Raw genomic sequence first — 15,180 nt, 5'->3', positions numbered from 1 at the left:
GAGAAGTATATACTAGCTTTTGAAATTTGTAAGTACAGTTAAGAATAAAAAAGTAGAGAAAAGAATCCCCATACATAATTCCATTACCCAGAGACAAAGACTATTCACATGTTAATACTGTAGCATACTTTCTTTAAAAATATTTTTACAAGGCATAATACAATTATGAAGCTTAAAGTTTAACTTAGTAACATTACACAGTTTTCATCAAGAGTATGTATTGAATACTTACTATATGCGGGGTACTGCATTACGTCTCTTTTATTCTCTAAAGTACTTTGATAAAAACTTCAGCCATCAATATCCAAAGATATTTAATTATTTTAAAAAGAGATCACAAAGCATATTTCCAAACCCTTAGAAGCAGGCATTATTGCATCAGTTGCTACATAAAAGCCTGGGTCACGTTATTAAGTAACTCACAAAATTCTATTTTTGATAGCTGTATTTGTCCTGCTAGTGATAAGAGAGCACAAATTCATCACCCTCTGTTTTTTGAATTCTTGTTCTGCAAATATTCAACATTCAATATCAGAGACTGCAAAGATACAGCAAAAGTAAATCCTTCAAACCCTAATTTACAAAATTCTAAACTATCATTTTATGGGTATGCTTCTTGGATTGTATTAGGATGTTTCTTTATCTTAATTTTTGTACAAAAACTTTTTTAAAAAAGTAAACTTGATGTTCTTAATGTTGCCTTTCTTTCTTTCTTTTTGGATAATCGTATTAATCTTTTGTATAATCCAGAGTAGGAAGGCTGAAGTATTAGTAAGACTAAAGGATTTTCCTTAAGTTACAAAGAGTTTGAAGTTGTGTTTCTACATATTTAGGCTACCCTTTCGACCGAATAGTCCAGTGTGCTAACCAGTGAGTAGATTCAGAAGATACTAGAATCACAAAAATCATGGACAAATAGTTGGGTATTTCCTAGCTGATCTTCCAGGAGATTATGGCCTGGAGATGTTAAGGGATTTATTCAAGATTGTACAACTCATATGCGGTAGGGACTAGATTAGATTATAGGCCTTCTGATTTAAAGTCTTGGATAATTTTCCACACTCTGTAGCCAAAATCAGGAGGCATTCTTCAATTCATTCAAAATGATTGAATTATATAGGTATTTACATTTTTGATTAGAGGACTTAGGTATAGATAACTAGCTTTTGGAACATTAGGCTTCTACATTATTGAAGCACTTCTGATTCAACAGTCATGCTGCTAATGAATATTACTTAAAGTGAATCATGTTACAAAGTTTAGGTTCCAAAAAAATGTTTTTCATATGCTGTAGCATGCTGATCTCTAAAATTGCAATCTTAAAAGTCACATTGCAACAACATTATAACAACTCTTAGTTTTCTGAGTCTAACCAAAAATTTTGGCCAATAACAACAGAATCTTCATCTCATAAGTTACCTAAATTGTTTGTGCCTTGTTTTCTTCATCAGGAAATTGGGGATAAACATAGTAGCTACCATACAGTGTATTGTAAGGACTAGATGAGTTAGTATACACAAAGCAGTTAGAATATTTTTTGTTATTATTATTATTATTACAATTAACTTGTGGTCTAAGTCGTTATTATAAACATTTTCTGAATATTATTGAATAGATAAGATCAACATAAAATAAAGATTGGCCATATATTTTAGGAGTATTTTATATGTAAATATTTTAAATTATACATATCATTATTTTCTGTATCAGATAAATGTCCTTAAATCATAACATTTGACCTTACAATGGAGTAAAATTTTTTAATGGAGTAAGATTATCTCCATTGTTATTTGGGTCTCTTTTCAAAAAAATTATTTGCAAGCTTTCTTCATAGCTTTAACAGTAATATGTTACAATTGCCCTTCAGAATTTTTTATATGATTACTGTTAGTAACTGAATACTATTTCATCTGTAACAAGATTTTAAGATGGAATTGGACTTTTAAAATGGATGCATAATGATTGTACACATTTAAGGAGTCCATGTGTGATATTTTAATATATGCATACAATATGTAATGATCAAATCAGGTAAGGATCAAATCAGGTTATAGGATATCCTTCACCTCAAACATTTATTTGTGTTAGGAACATTTCAAATCTTCTCTTCTAGCTATTTTGAAATATGTAATAAATTATCATTAACTCTGGCCTCTGGTTTAGGTATGAAACCAAGTGACTAGAGCGCCAAGCAGGATGAGAAGGTAGCAGGAAACTATTTTTCTCTTGTTAACTGTCACCTTACACCCTAAGCTTAGAAAAGAGATTGGAGAGTTTGAGAGGAGTTTTGGAATTTACAGAAAGATATTTGGAGACAACTGCTGTTGTGTTGTGAGTCTTAGTTCCCCCTAAGTGGGAGGGACTGGGAGGCGCCTATCATTTTGCCTAAAGCAGGAGAAACCACTTAAACAGTTTGATGTGTATTCCCTGCCTTTGTGTTTGGGGAACACACTAAGCTGGTGGGTCTAACTCAGTTCTGAAATCTCTCACTGTGAACAATGGGTTGGCCTGCAGCTTTGTTGTTGGCAAGGAGAGGTGGTTGCTTTGAGACACCTCAACTTCCAGATTTTGCTGGGTGTTTCCAGGGGTGTTTCCAGATTTTGCTAGGTGTTTCCACATTCCAGGGAATGCGTGTTTCCAGGGGACCAGAGTTTGGCCACATGTAGGAATTAATGATTATCTTCCATCCTCTCCATGAGGGCTGCTTCAAATATCAAAGAGAACCCAGCAGAAGGCTAGGTGTCTGAGGATCCTACAAAGAATCTCACAAGCTTCAATAACCTGTTAGGCCCAAGAACCCAATGCAGGTAGCTCAGTAAAAGCTTCCCTTCATCATTTCCTTTGCTTTTATTTCTCCCTTCTGCTTCCATCAGGAGTCAGAAATTGTAGTTACCAAACTGGTGTTGAAAAAGGAAAACACAGTGCAGAAAAACAGAAAAGAAATTATCCTCCACTCTGACATACTTGGGAAAGGGAAATAACTGTAACTTTGAACGATTTTATGTCTTTACTATTATTCCGAACGATCTAGTTTGGAATAACATCAATATGAAAAAATAACAATTTTTTTAATGAAGGATCTTTTATTACCTGGACGTTACCAGAAAAGTTATGAGACTTAACCTGAATTTCATCTGGGGGAAAAGGAAGAACCATTATCCAGAATTGAATTCAATGAAATTGACAATTTATATTGTTTTAAGATTATTTTTCATAAATTCTGCTTGTTGAGTATAATAATTACACATTCATAGTTCACTTAATAATTTTCTTATATTTATACATTTAAGTTTGTGATATGCATTACAGCTAATCTCACCCTAGACAGATTTATACATATTTCTATCTTATATTATGGGTCATTAGAAATACAGTTCCAGAAAGGGAACACTCTTATATGTAAATATTAACAGATTGCTGTTTGAAAGGCTTGAAATGTTTTCTATTTCCACTGTCTTTGCACAAATGTTTCTAATATCAAGAAGTTCAAAATTTTAAAAAGATTCAAAAACATTCTTGTTTTTATAACATTTATGAAAGTGTTGATTGCAAAAAGAAAGAAAACGTTCTTTTCAAAAGTTTATTAATGAGCCTGGAATAATTTGACTTTTAAGTATTAAAAAAACTAATATGTCAGTATCTCCATTGACTTAAACAAAACTTCAAAAAGTCACTTATGAAATAATAGAAACTTTTTGAAATCTTAAAAAAGACTAACACTCTTAATTAGGATGAAGAAAATAACTTTATTATTATATTATGTCTAACAAAGCATGCTATGATTTATAAAAATTAATTAAAAATAAATGTACATTTTGGCCGGGAGCAGTGGCTCACGCCTATAATCCCAGCACTTTGGGAGGCCAAGGTGGATGGATCACGAGGTCAGGAGATCGAGACCATCCTGGCTAACACAGTGAAACCCCGTCTCTACTAAAAAAATATATATATATATATACACACATACACACACACATACACACACACATATACACACACACACACACACACACACATACACACACACACACACACACACACACACACACACACACACACACATATACACATATATATATGTATATATGTGTGTGTGTGTGTGTGTGTGTGTATGTATATATATACACACACACAAAAATTAGTCAGACGTGGTGGTGGGCGCCTGTAGTCCCAGTTACTTCAGAGGCTGAGGCAGGAGAATGGTGTGAACCCGGGAGGCGGAGCTTGCAGTGAGCCAAGATTGTGCCACTGCACTCCAACCTGGGTGACAGAGCGAGACTCCATCTCAAAAATAAATAAATAAATAAATAAAATAAATGTAAAATTTGCAACTGACAAAGGAGCATCTAGTGAAAGGACACTATTGTATATTTTATTGCTAATCACACATGACATTTGAATTCATAGTAGTATCTAGATTTGGTTAAGTTGGGAAAATATGTGAGTGAAAGAAAATAGCTGAGAAATTAAAATATTTTGTCCTACTGTAGAAAAGCACCATTTTTCTCTTTAAATAAGATAATATATGTATCTAACACTACATTTTTTAATGCATTTTAGTTCTCTAAAAGAAGATATCATAAAGAGATACATATATATATATACACACACACACACACACAGAGATAATTTCTAAAAGACAGTGTCTACAAATAGACAGTTTTAAGATTGTGGTGTTTTATTTTTTCCTTTTACAAAATGCTGAAAGTGGAGAGAAGTTAGTATTACATATCCTAGACTGGATGAGCAAGTGTTCTGAGAAAATAAACTTCAGCAGCTAGACACAAAGCGTTCGTTCCTTGGATCCCACATGTAGAAGTCTTATGTGTGCAGTGATCTCTCTGGAAGCTAAGCCTGGTTCCTGCTGTAGTTTATTTTCTGCTGATTCCTGAAACACCAATGTGGTGCTACTTCACAGCGTTGGGTGGCAAATTCTAGCTGCCTTTTTGTGATAATCTCTATAACTGTGGACACTGATTCTGCGACAAGTTAAGGTTGAACTGATAACTTAGAGTAGAAAGAAGGTTACATTCAGAAGGTTACATCCTATGAATTCAGGGTCATCTACAAAACAGAAATGTTGCAATTTCCTTCTCTTTTAGAAAGGGACATTTCTTTAAAGAGCTATGTAACTGACCATTCCCATTTTGCATCTTAGGACCACTAATATTCCCACCACCGTGCAAATTCAGTGGTGAGTCTCAGCAGATTTCACAAGAAATTCCTACCTGGACCAAGCTATATCCTGTGCGCTGGACCAGTGCGCGGAGGGCTGCTTCCTTCTGGGTGCCGCTCAATCCATCCCCGGATTTGTGATTTGATTCCATTGAGAGTGATTATCAGCAAAAAATCAGGTTAATTAGGGTTGCTCACTGAAACCAAATTTAAGATAAATTAAGTAAATTACTGTTGTCAAGTCCAAACTTCTCCTTTTTATGAAGGACATCTTTAGGGAATATTCTCTGTAAATGAGTCATTAAAGTTAGAGCAACTAAGAGTAGCATACAAACAAGGCTGTGTAAATGTACTCTAAAAAAAACTTTTAAAAATGCACAATATTAGTTGAAATTTAGAAACAAAAAAAAAATGAACAATATCCATTCTCCAATTAGAATGCAGATTAGCAATTCTGAATCCACTTATCTCAGTATGTCACCAAATACTCCAAAACAGATCAACTCACATCTATTAAAATAATATGAAGGATGTTCCTTACAGATGCAGGAAGAGGGCACTGTCACTAATTCTAACGACTAAGATAAGGCATCAGAATTCTCAGAGATTGATCTTTAGTCTATATGTCCACTAATATAGTTATATACTTATTCTCCAAAGACAAACGTTTAGAACAAAATGTGCCAGTATCATATACACAGAAGTCATCATGCAAAGTACTCTATGAAATAAAAATGTGACATTAATTTTAACAAAGCAAGAACAATGGATGCTTTTGAGTTGACGTGGAAGGGTTTGCTAACATCCAGATCACATACCACAGACGTGTTCGGTAGAGTACAATGAAACTTCTGTAAATTCTAAAAGGTGTTGAAAGTTTACGTATGTTCATGTTTGTGCATACAGATATAAATATATAATTTCAGCATTTCATTGTCTATATTTTCTATTTTGGGAACAAGATTTGAATCACATTCCAAATGTGATGGTTGCTCATATCCACAGATTCCCAGAACAAGATAATGTCCATTTTGAAGGTTCTAAGCTGTGGGAGTGTGAGGCCCTGGAGTTTCCCACATACACAGAGGTGAAGACTGCCACACTGGATTGCAGTTATCGGTGGCTCAGGGAAGGTTCTATGCTGGGTTTTCACCCTGCTGAATGTGCTCTGCCAACCAGGACAGAGGAAATATGTTTTACAATGATCTGAATCAAATGCAACCTGAATGTATTTGAATATAGGTACTTTTGAAATTCTGTCATATGCATGTACTGCTTCACATTGTCCTTTAAAGGCTCAGAATGAAGACATCATTTATAATATAAGAAACTGGGTGAAAAATTGGGTGAAAGAAAAAAGTGAAGCTGAAGTGATCATTTCTGAAAAATGCAGCTTTAAGGTATTCTATTACTAAAATTGCTATTACTTGAATGACAGAATAGTAATAGAGTATTACTATTAGTAACAATAACAATATTATTAGGACTACCTACTAATATTAGTATTAATAGTACAACCGTTACTAATAACACTAATATTAGTGCTAATATTACTAGTAGCACTAGTATTGCTAATTGTAGCACTATTAGTAATGACAGTGCTAGTATTACTAATAGTAGTAATAATACCAATATAGTAATAGTAGTAGCGATAGTAATATTAGTAGCAATAGCAATACTAATAGTAGTATTACTAATACTATTAATATTACTATTACTACTATCATTAGAGTATTATAATTACTAGTTATTACGATTACTACTATCATTATGATTAGTATTACTATAGTACTACTATTAGTAATAGAAATAGGTATTCTACTACTGAAGTAGTATAATTAAATAAATGTCCCCAAGCTAACAGATAAGTATCATTTAGAAAGTAATATTTTTGCCAGGTGCGGTGGCTCATCCCTGTAATCCCAGCACTTTGGGAGGCCAAGGCAGGTAGATCACCTGAGGTCAGGAGTCTGAGATCAGCCTGGCCTACATGGTGAAACCCCATCTCTATCGAAAATGTAAAAATTAGCCAGGAGTGGTGGTGCATGCCTGTAATCCCAAGTACTTGGGAAGCTGAAGCATGAGAATTGCTTGAACCTGGGAGGTGAAGGTTGCAGTAAGCTGAGATCATGCCATTGCACTGCAGCCTGGGCAACAGAGTGAGACTCTGTCTCAAAAAAAAAGGAAGTATATTTTCAGTATAATTTAGAATATCAAAGGAAAACATGAGATTATACAGAGTTAGCTCTTTTTAGGGCAGAACAATGTCATCCTCTTTATATAAACATGGACATTCTTGCCTTCACCTTTCTGATTGTTCTTGCTTGCTGCTGACCCAGGGCAATTCAGTTTGCATTCACTGATTGTTTCAAGAAGCATACAGTTAATGCTCTCTGTTTGCCAGTTCTACCCTCTGCCTGGCTTTAGGGCATCGTGTTTTAGGGGGAATCTGCTAACTTAGTAAGCTAACATGCCAGCTTCAGCGTCTGTACTTTGCAAAAGGCAAAACATTTTGAAGACTTACAAAGGAAACTAGTCTTTCAGATAAAATTTAACCCTTGCTCTTTTCCCAAATGTTACTAAAATTGTCTTTTCATGAGGACACTCTCAAACCCTCCCACTGTGCTTAATTAACCTGCAAGAGTAAGGATAGGGTCTGATGAGATTATTTATGTACGTGTTACAACTCTTTGAAGGCAAAGTCTACCGTCTTCTGGCCAAGTTGTAGATTTGTTCTTTGCTGAACTTCATCTTTTCCATCAAAAAGATAACAGTCATGGTGAAATGACAAGTTTGTATTTGCAAAATCTGCCTTTAGTTTTGGTTAATAATTAGTAAAGGTTATTAAAGGTATCTTGAAATCAGAAAAGTCTTTTGATCACATATAAATTCATTCTGAAGTTATTGAGAAAATCGGTATAATATCTCAACTATAGTGTCACGTAATTGGGAATCAGGGCATGGAAATAAAATTCAAAATTTGCCACAAGAAACACTTAACCTTTAATTTTTACTTTGCAAAAACAACTCCCTCTCAAAGTGTTGACCTATTCTAAGGAGTGAACTTGAATCCCAGATAAATATTTCTTTTAAGCAAGTCAAACTTTTATTAAACATATTGGCCAATTTGAAATAAAGGCTTTGCAATACATCTTCTAATTTAGCACCTTGTAAGTTCTTCAGATCAGAATTATGAAAGGATAGTTCTCAAACTATCTTATTGAAGCAATAGAATTTAAAACAAACAGGGCAGGCATTAAGACTTTGGAAAGACAGAGAAAAGTATTCATGAGTATTTATCACCTATTAATTCTGAAATTATGTATTGAATATCTACTGTCTTCTAAGAATTTTCAAGACATAGGGATGGAAATGAGAAAAAAACCAAACCTCTCATCCCCCAAAATATCATGGAGTTTTATAGGGGGTGAGAGAGATAATAAATAAGATCAATAACTAGAATACAAAAAGTGGATCTCATGGAGGTTAAAAGTATAAAGGTGGTTACCAGAGGCCGAGAAAGGTAATGGGGAGAAGGAGATGAATAGAAGTTGGTTAAGGGGTACAAGGTACAGCAAGACAGAAGTTCTAGTATTTGATAGTATAGTAGGGAAATTATAGTTAACAATAATTCATTATATATTTTAAAATAACTAGAAGAGAAGATTCATAATGTCGCAAACATAAAGAGAAAATAAATGTTTGATGTGATATTCTAATTACCTTGATTTGATCATTATACATTGTATAGAGGTATCATAATATCACATGTACCCTCAAAATATGTACAACTAATATATATCAATACAGACTAAGTAAAATATAGTGTACTTATATAATTTTTGTGGAGAAAATCCACAGGTTTGTGGCACAGCACTGTTATCTAGTTGAGGATGGCTGAGAGCAGAAAGGGTCAAAAAAGATGGAGATTGGATGGAGGGGAAGGCTACAGTCAATATTACAGGAAAGAATCATATATTCACATACTGTCTCTAAGCATCAATTTCCTCATTTGTGAACCGGAGTGATGAGCAGGCTGTGCATCATATTGTTGTGAAGATGAAATTAGAAAACACCTGTGAAGAATTGCCCTAGGTTTGCTAACAGCTCATGTTGGAGGAGAGAAGCAGAGTAGAGGAACAGCAAAAGAACTCCAGAAAGGGCCTGATGAAATGTCAACTCCTGCTTGTATGATTTCCTCCCCTTTCCCTTCTTCTTTATATCCCTTCTAACAATGGGATAAGGAAAGGATACAAAGTATTGAAAGCCAGGGCTTCCTCTAGTTCTTACAGCTTCCATTAACTGGTGATCAGTGTCTCCTTGTCCTCTCAGACAGTATGTTTTTATTAGCAATGGAACACTTGGTTCAAATGTATCCTCACCACCAAACCTGCTATGTAAAAATGGTCACCTCTTTTCTTTCTTTCTTTCTTTTTTTTTTTTTTTTGGAGATGGACTTTTGCTCTTGTTGCCCAGACTGAAGTGCAATGGCATGATTTTGGCTCACCGCAACCTCCGCCTCCCGGGTTCCAGCAATTCTCCTGCCCCAGCCTCCTGAGTAGCTGGGATTACAGGCATGCGCCACCACGCCTGGCTAATGTTGTATTTTTAGTAGAGATGGGGTTTCTCCATGTTGGTCAGGCTGGTCTCGAACTCCTGCCCTCAGGTGATCTGCCCGCCTCAGCCTCCGAAAGTGCTGGGATTATAGGCGTGAGCCACCGCGCCTGGCCAATCCTCCCGGCGGGTCCCATCTTTTCTTCTTCCACTTTCGTCCTAGAGGAAGCTGTCTGAGCCTGTTTCTTTACACAGAAAATTAGGAGGGGACCGGATGTGGTGGCTCATGCCTGTAATCCCAGCATTTTGGGAGGTCCAGGAGTTCCAGACCAGCCTGGGTAACCTGGCAAAAGCTCACCTCTACAAAAAATACAAAAAATTAGCCAGGTGTAGTGGCATGCACCTGTAGTCATGCTACCTGGGCTGTGAATCACTTGAGCCTGGGAGATTGAGCCTACAATGAGCTGCACTGCACTTCAGCCTGGGTGACAGAATGAGATCCTGTCTCAAAATACTACTACTAATACTAAATTAATACAATTAGGATAATAATACATCCGTCATAATGTTCTTTGAGGAGTCAATATTAATATTGGGAGCTAAATAATGAATATACATTTAAAATACTTAAAATGGTTTCTGGCATTTAATAAATATCCAATAAAAAGTAGCTATTATATAATTTTAATTATTATAATTATCAATCTCTAAATCTAAGAGGCAGAATTTCAAAACCAACTGTGAGAAGGATAAAGTCCCAGGTTCTTAGCATGACACGTTGTCCCTTCAGGACTAGATCCTAGACTCCCCTTTCGGTGTCATTCACATGCCCTGCCACTGGGCCATCCCATACTTTCTTACACCTCCAGTTTCCCTGCTTGGAATGCCTTTTCCTTCCCATGCCTCCTAACTTCGCCACATTGGCCTTACTGATTCTTCTAGACTTGATTAACATCTTCTTTGCTCTGTGATGCTTGCTTTCTTTGACAACCTCTGTAGGTAACCTTTAAGTGTCAGCTCCTCAGTGCTCTCAAAGAAAACCTGTATGTCCTTTTATTGTTTCACACATGACTGTATTTATCGGATTCCATGTCTAACTTTCTCACTAAACTGTGAGCTTTCTGAGCACAGGGACTATCTTGTACTTCATCTTTGTTTGCCCAGAAGGCTCAGCTTGACATTATGCTAAGTGCTTAATAGACAGTTATAGAAGAAATGCAAAACTTTGGATCAGCAATTTTATAAATTACAGTGACTTACAGTCAATCAGAAGTAAAATTAATCTGAATTGAAAGTCCTGATACTTATTATTTCTCTTTTTCCAGTTACTTCCTGAAAGTTCTATCCTGGAATGGATTTGTTTTATATAAGAAATTGATCTTTGTGGTTTCTCCGCATTTATGAATATGTCATCATACTTGTGAGAGAGACAAGAAAAGTAAAAAAATTCAGAGTGCAGAGTGATTAAAATATAAAATTGATATTTGTACACTTTTCTATCTCTTTCTGGTTTTATATTTGCAACACCAGTGACTATTTGACCAAGAAAACAAAGATCCAGAAATTATTGGGGGTTCAAGACTTCTGCCTTCCTGAAAGGCAGAGAGGGGTTGGAATGAATAGCTCACCTTGTCACTTGGCTGCAACTACTCAATGGAAATTGGGCAAAGTTGGAGCTGCAGTTCCTGACCCTGTTGGCCTCAGGTGCCAGTGGGTCCAGTTTCAGGGAAGTTGGCAGGGAAACAGATGAGAAGGAAGTTGGAAGAGAGACACAGGCAGGGTAGTACATTCTGACTTTTCTAAATCTAAACCTGTTAGCTGGATAGTATGTCCTGCTCTTTGATTATAACCCTGAGCTAGAAAGAGGAAACACTTTTATCTTGTACCTAAAAAACTGATCCCACATGAGGAACCAAGTCATGGAAAGAAAACTAAGCGAGGATTTTGAGTGAGATTTGTTATCTAGATTTGCCTGAAGTTATGAGAATGGTAGAAGGTCTTACTGCCCTAGTGTACCATTAAGTTGGCAGCTAGGGAAACAGAGAAAGAAGGAAAATGAGTATTTTATTATATATGTATAAATTTTTTTAAAAGAAAATACAGATGGGGCTATCTATGTTGCCCAGGTTGGTCTCGAACTCCTGGGCTCAAGCAGTCTTCCCATCTCGGCCTCCTAGAGTGCTGGGATTACAGGCGTGATCCAACATGCCTGGCCTGTTTTTTTTTTTCTTAAAAGTCTTTCAAATGGTAAATTGGGAAAGATACAAGACAAAGGTAAGAGGAGTACATACCAGAAAAACACATTTAAAGAGTCACGAAAGCATAGCTTGGCAAAAACAGAACTAGAAATGGTAGTTGGGCACTACTGGGTATCTATTCAAAGGAAAAGAAATCAATATATCAGAAACATACCTGCACTCATATGTTTATAGCAGCAATATTCATAATGGCAAAGATATGGAATCAACATAAGTATCCATCAACAATTGGATAAAGAAAATTATATATATATATAGTATATATATTATGTATTAATGTATTATATATATAATATATAGTAGAATTTTATTCAGCCATAAAAAAATCACGAAATTATTTCATTTTATTTTATCTTTTGCAGCAACCTAGGTGGAACTGGAGGCTATTTTCTTAAGTGAAACAAGTCAGGCACAGAAAAACAAATCTGTTCTCATTCATAAATGGGAGTTACATAATGTGTACACATGGAGGTAGAGAGTGAAATGATAGACAATGGAGATCTGGAAAGGTAATGAGGTGAGAAGGTGGTGGATGATGAGGGATTCCTTCATGGTTACAATGTAGATTATTTGGATGATGGATACCCTAAAAGTCTTAACCACTCTGCAATCTAGGCATATAACAAAATTACACTTGTACCCCAAAAGTTTATACAAACAAAAGAAATGGTCAGTGTGAATGACAGGCAGAGAAGAACAGAAAGGAGACAAAAGATAAACACAGAATTAAAGTTAGAAGGTTTCTTGGTTAAAAATTAAAGTAATTATCCTCGACTTTAACAAAATGGTCAGCAAATATTAATTTAATATCTGCACCGTGGTAAACAATTTAGAGTTAGGAAATAGAGGCATTCTCTTAATAGTATGTTTACCATTTTGATTTGATTTTTCAGAAGAAATTGGATAAGAAAACTGAATGGGGACAAAGACTATTTCTGACTTGGTAAGCAGAGAAGTGTTCTTTTGTAATTGAGTGAGAGGCCACTGGGGTCTGTACAGTGGTGTGCTCCATGTGCATTTCAAATCCATGATGGCTTCACTTGCCACTGGGACCTCTCCAAACTGAATCCAGTCTTTCCTCAACGTTTAATTGTGCCTTGACATAACTTTTCTGTAACATGCGAGTTGTACAAGTGGTTTTAGCATGAATTTCAGCCCTTGAGTATCTCCTGGGAATTTTACATGAAAGAAATTCTAGATAGTACTGAAATGGTTGGTGAAGGATTTATGACTGAAGTCTAATTTGCCTGATGATGCTAAGTAAATATTACTTTGCATTGCTTGCTATAAAGCTCTAATATCCACATTGGAAAAATATTTACAATTGATCTTAAGTCTATTTTGGAAATTAATTCATGTGGTAGCATGCATTTTGGTCATGCATCATGAGCTGTAGCAAAATTAATAGAGAATACGTATACATAAGATTTCAAAATGTAGCCATGAAGACATCACACAAAGTCCCAATATGCAACATCTTAGTTTTTTAAAACAATACTAGAAAAAAATATTAACCAGAACCTCCTCTATGTTATTAAGGCATTAGTAATAAATCATATATTAATTTGGAACTTGTCAATTTGGGCCAAGACAAGGCTTAAATTAAAGAAAGAAAAGAAATGTAAAAGTTGTTCATAGTGGACATGTTAATTTTACTTATAAGTATTGACAAAAATTTTCTTCTGTAGTAGGTTTCCACATTTTTAAAGAAGGACAAGCTTACACTGAAATTTCAGTTCTGTTCCTGCATTATCTGTAGCAAACTTACACAGTCACAGAACTGAAATGTAAATGTAAGCATCTTTAAACTTGTGGAACCTGCTGCAGAGGAGGGTAACAGAAAACCAAATACCATATGTTCTCACTTATAAGTGGGAGCTAAGTGATGGGAACACATGGACACATAGAGGGGGACGACACACACTGGTGCCTTTTGGAGGATGGAGGGTGGGAGAAAGGAGAGGAACAGGAAAAATAACTAATGGGTACTGGGCTTAACACCTGGGTGATGAAATAATCTGCACAACAAACCCCCATGACACAAGTTTACCTATGTAATAAATCTGCACTTGTACCCCTGAACTTAAAAAAAAGTAAAAAAAAATTAGTTCTGCCGCCATGATTTTAACTTTTCTGAGGTCTGGTTTTCTAGTCTAAAAAAGGATAAGAATACTGATACCTAACTTGAAGGTTTTTTTAAGCATGAAATAAATAAAGTAATGAATGTGAGAGTGCCTAACATAGTACCTGGCATGTAGAAGGTGCTATAGAAATATTCCATTCTTATTCTTCATTTGCTGCTTTGTTTAACTCATCTTAGCCATGATCTGTGATTTTCTCTTTGGTTATTCTCCTCCTGTTTCTCCAATGCAGAGAAAAATTCAATTTCAAATGCATTATCTTGAGCTCTTTTATGTTGCCTTAATAATGGATCCAGTTATTTCATTTATCTTTGTTTTTGCTGCATAGTAGAAAAGTCGTTAAGGTCCTAAGACTGTTCATGCTTGTCACCTCTCATAGAACATATTAGTATTGTTATGAAAGGTAGGCACAACTGAAATATCTAATGATAAAGAAATATTTGGATAAGCAGTGATAAAGTATAGCTAATCAAATCAATGTTCTAGAAGAATATATAATAATTTAGAGAGATATTTGTGAAATATAGTAAAGTGGAAAAGGCAGGTTACAAAACCGAATGTATGGTCTGATTTCATTTGTATTTATTTTTATATTCAAAAATACTTTGATTACACAAGGCTAATTGGTTATCTCTGGGTGAGTGAATTAACAAATTATTTTTGTTTTCTTCATTCTTGCTTATTTGACTATTTTTAGCTTTCTATGATATATAGCTCTTGCTCATAATACAAAATATAAAAGTTAAAATTATGTTAATAAATGAATGTTAATGAAAATGTCATGCTTTTCATTAAGATGTGGTCAAGTTTCTATTCTTGCTTTTTTTTTAAATTAATACATAATAGGTGTACATATTTTGAGGGTACATGTGATAATTTAATCCTTTTATATCGTTTGTAAAGCTTAAAACAGTATAATTGGGATATCTATCACTTTAAACATTTGTCTCTTCTTTATGCTGAAAACATTCACATCATTCTCTCTAGCTATTTTGAAATGTACAGTAGACTTTTGTAAACTATAGTCTGTTTATTATTAATTACAAGACAAT

General features: G+C 35.0%; 1 protein-coding gene across 2 annotated transcripts in view; it reads right to left on the bottom strand.

Annotated features, from left to right (window-relative positions):
• A1CF (APOBEC1 complementation factor) overlaps window positions 1-15,180 on the bottom strand; it is a 77,917-nt gene that overhangs the window by 47,010 nt on the left and 15,727 nt on the right. For both annotated transcript variants that reach the window (XM_011990284.1, XM_011990282.1), the window contains exon 2: window positions 5,229-5,372. Coding sequence is in view for 1 of the 2 variants with exons in the window: in XM_011990282.1 (XP_011845672.1) it covers window positions 5,229-5,327 (99 nt within the window). In the remaining variant the exon portion in view is untranslated. The remainder of the gene's footprint in view (window positions 1-5,228; window positions 5,373-15,180) is intronic.

This window comes from Mandrillus leucophaeus, unplaced genomic scaffold, assembly GCF_000951045.1.
Source record: "Mandrillus leucophaeus isolate KB7577 unplaced genomic scaffold, Mleu.le_1.0 Scaffold376, whole genome shotgun sequence".
NCBI classification, from domain to species: domain Eukaryota; kingdom Metazoa; phylum Chordata; class Mammalia; order Primates; family Cercopithecidae; genus Mandrillus; species Mandrillus leucophaeus.
The sequence above is the reverse complement of the archived record's forward strand: the minus strand, read 5'-3'. Positions and strand labels throughout refer to the sequence as shown.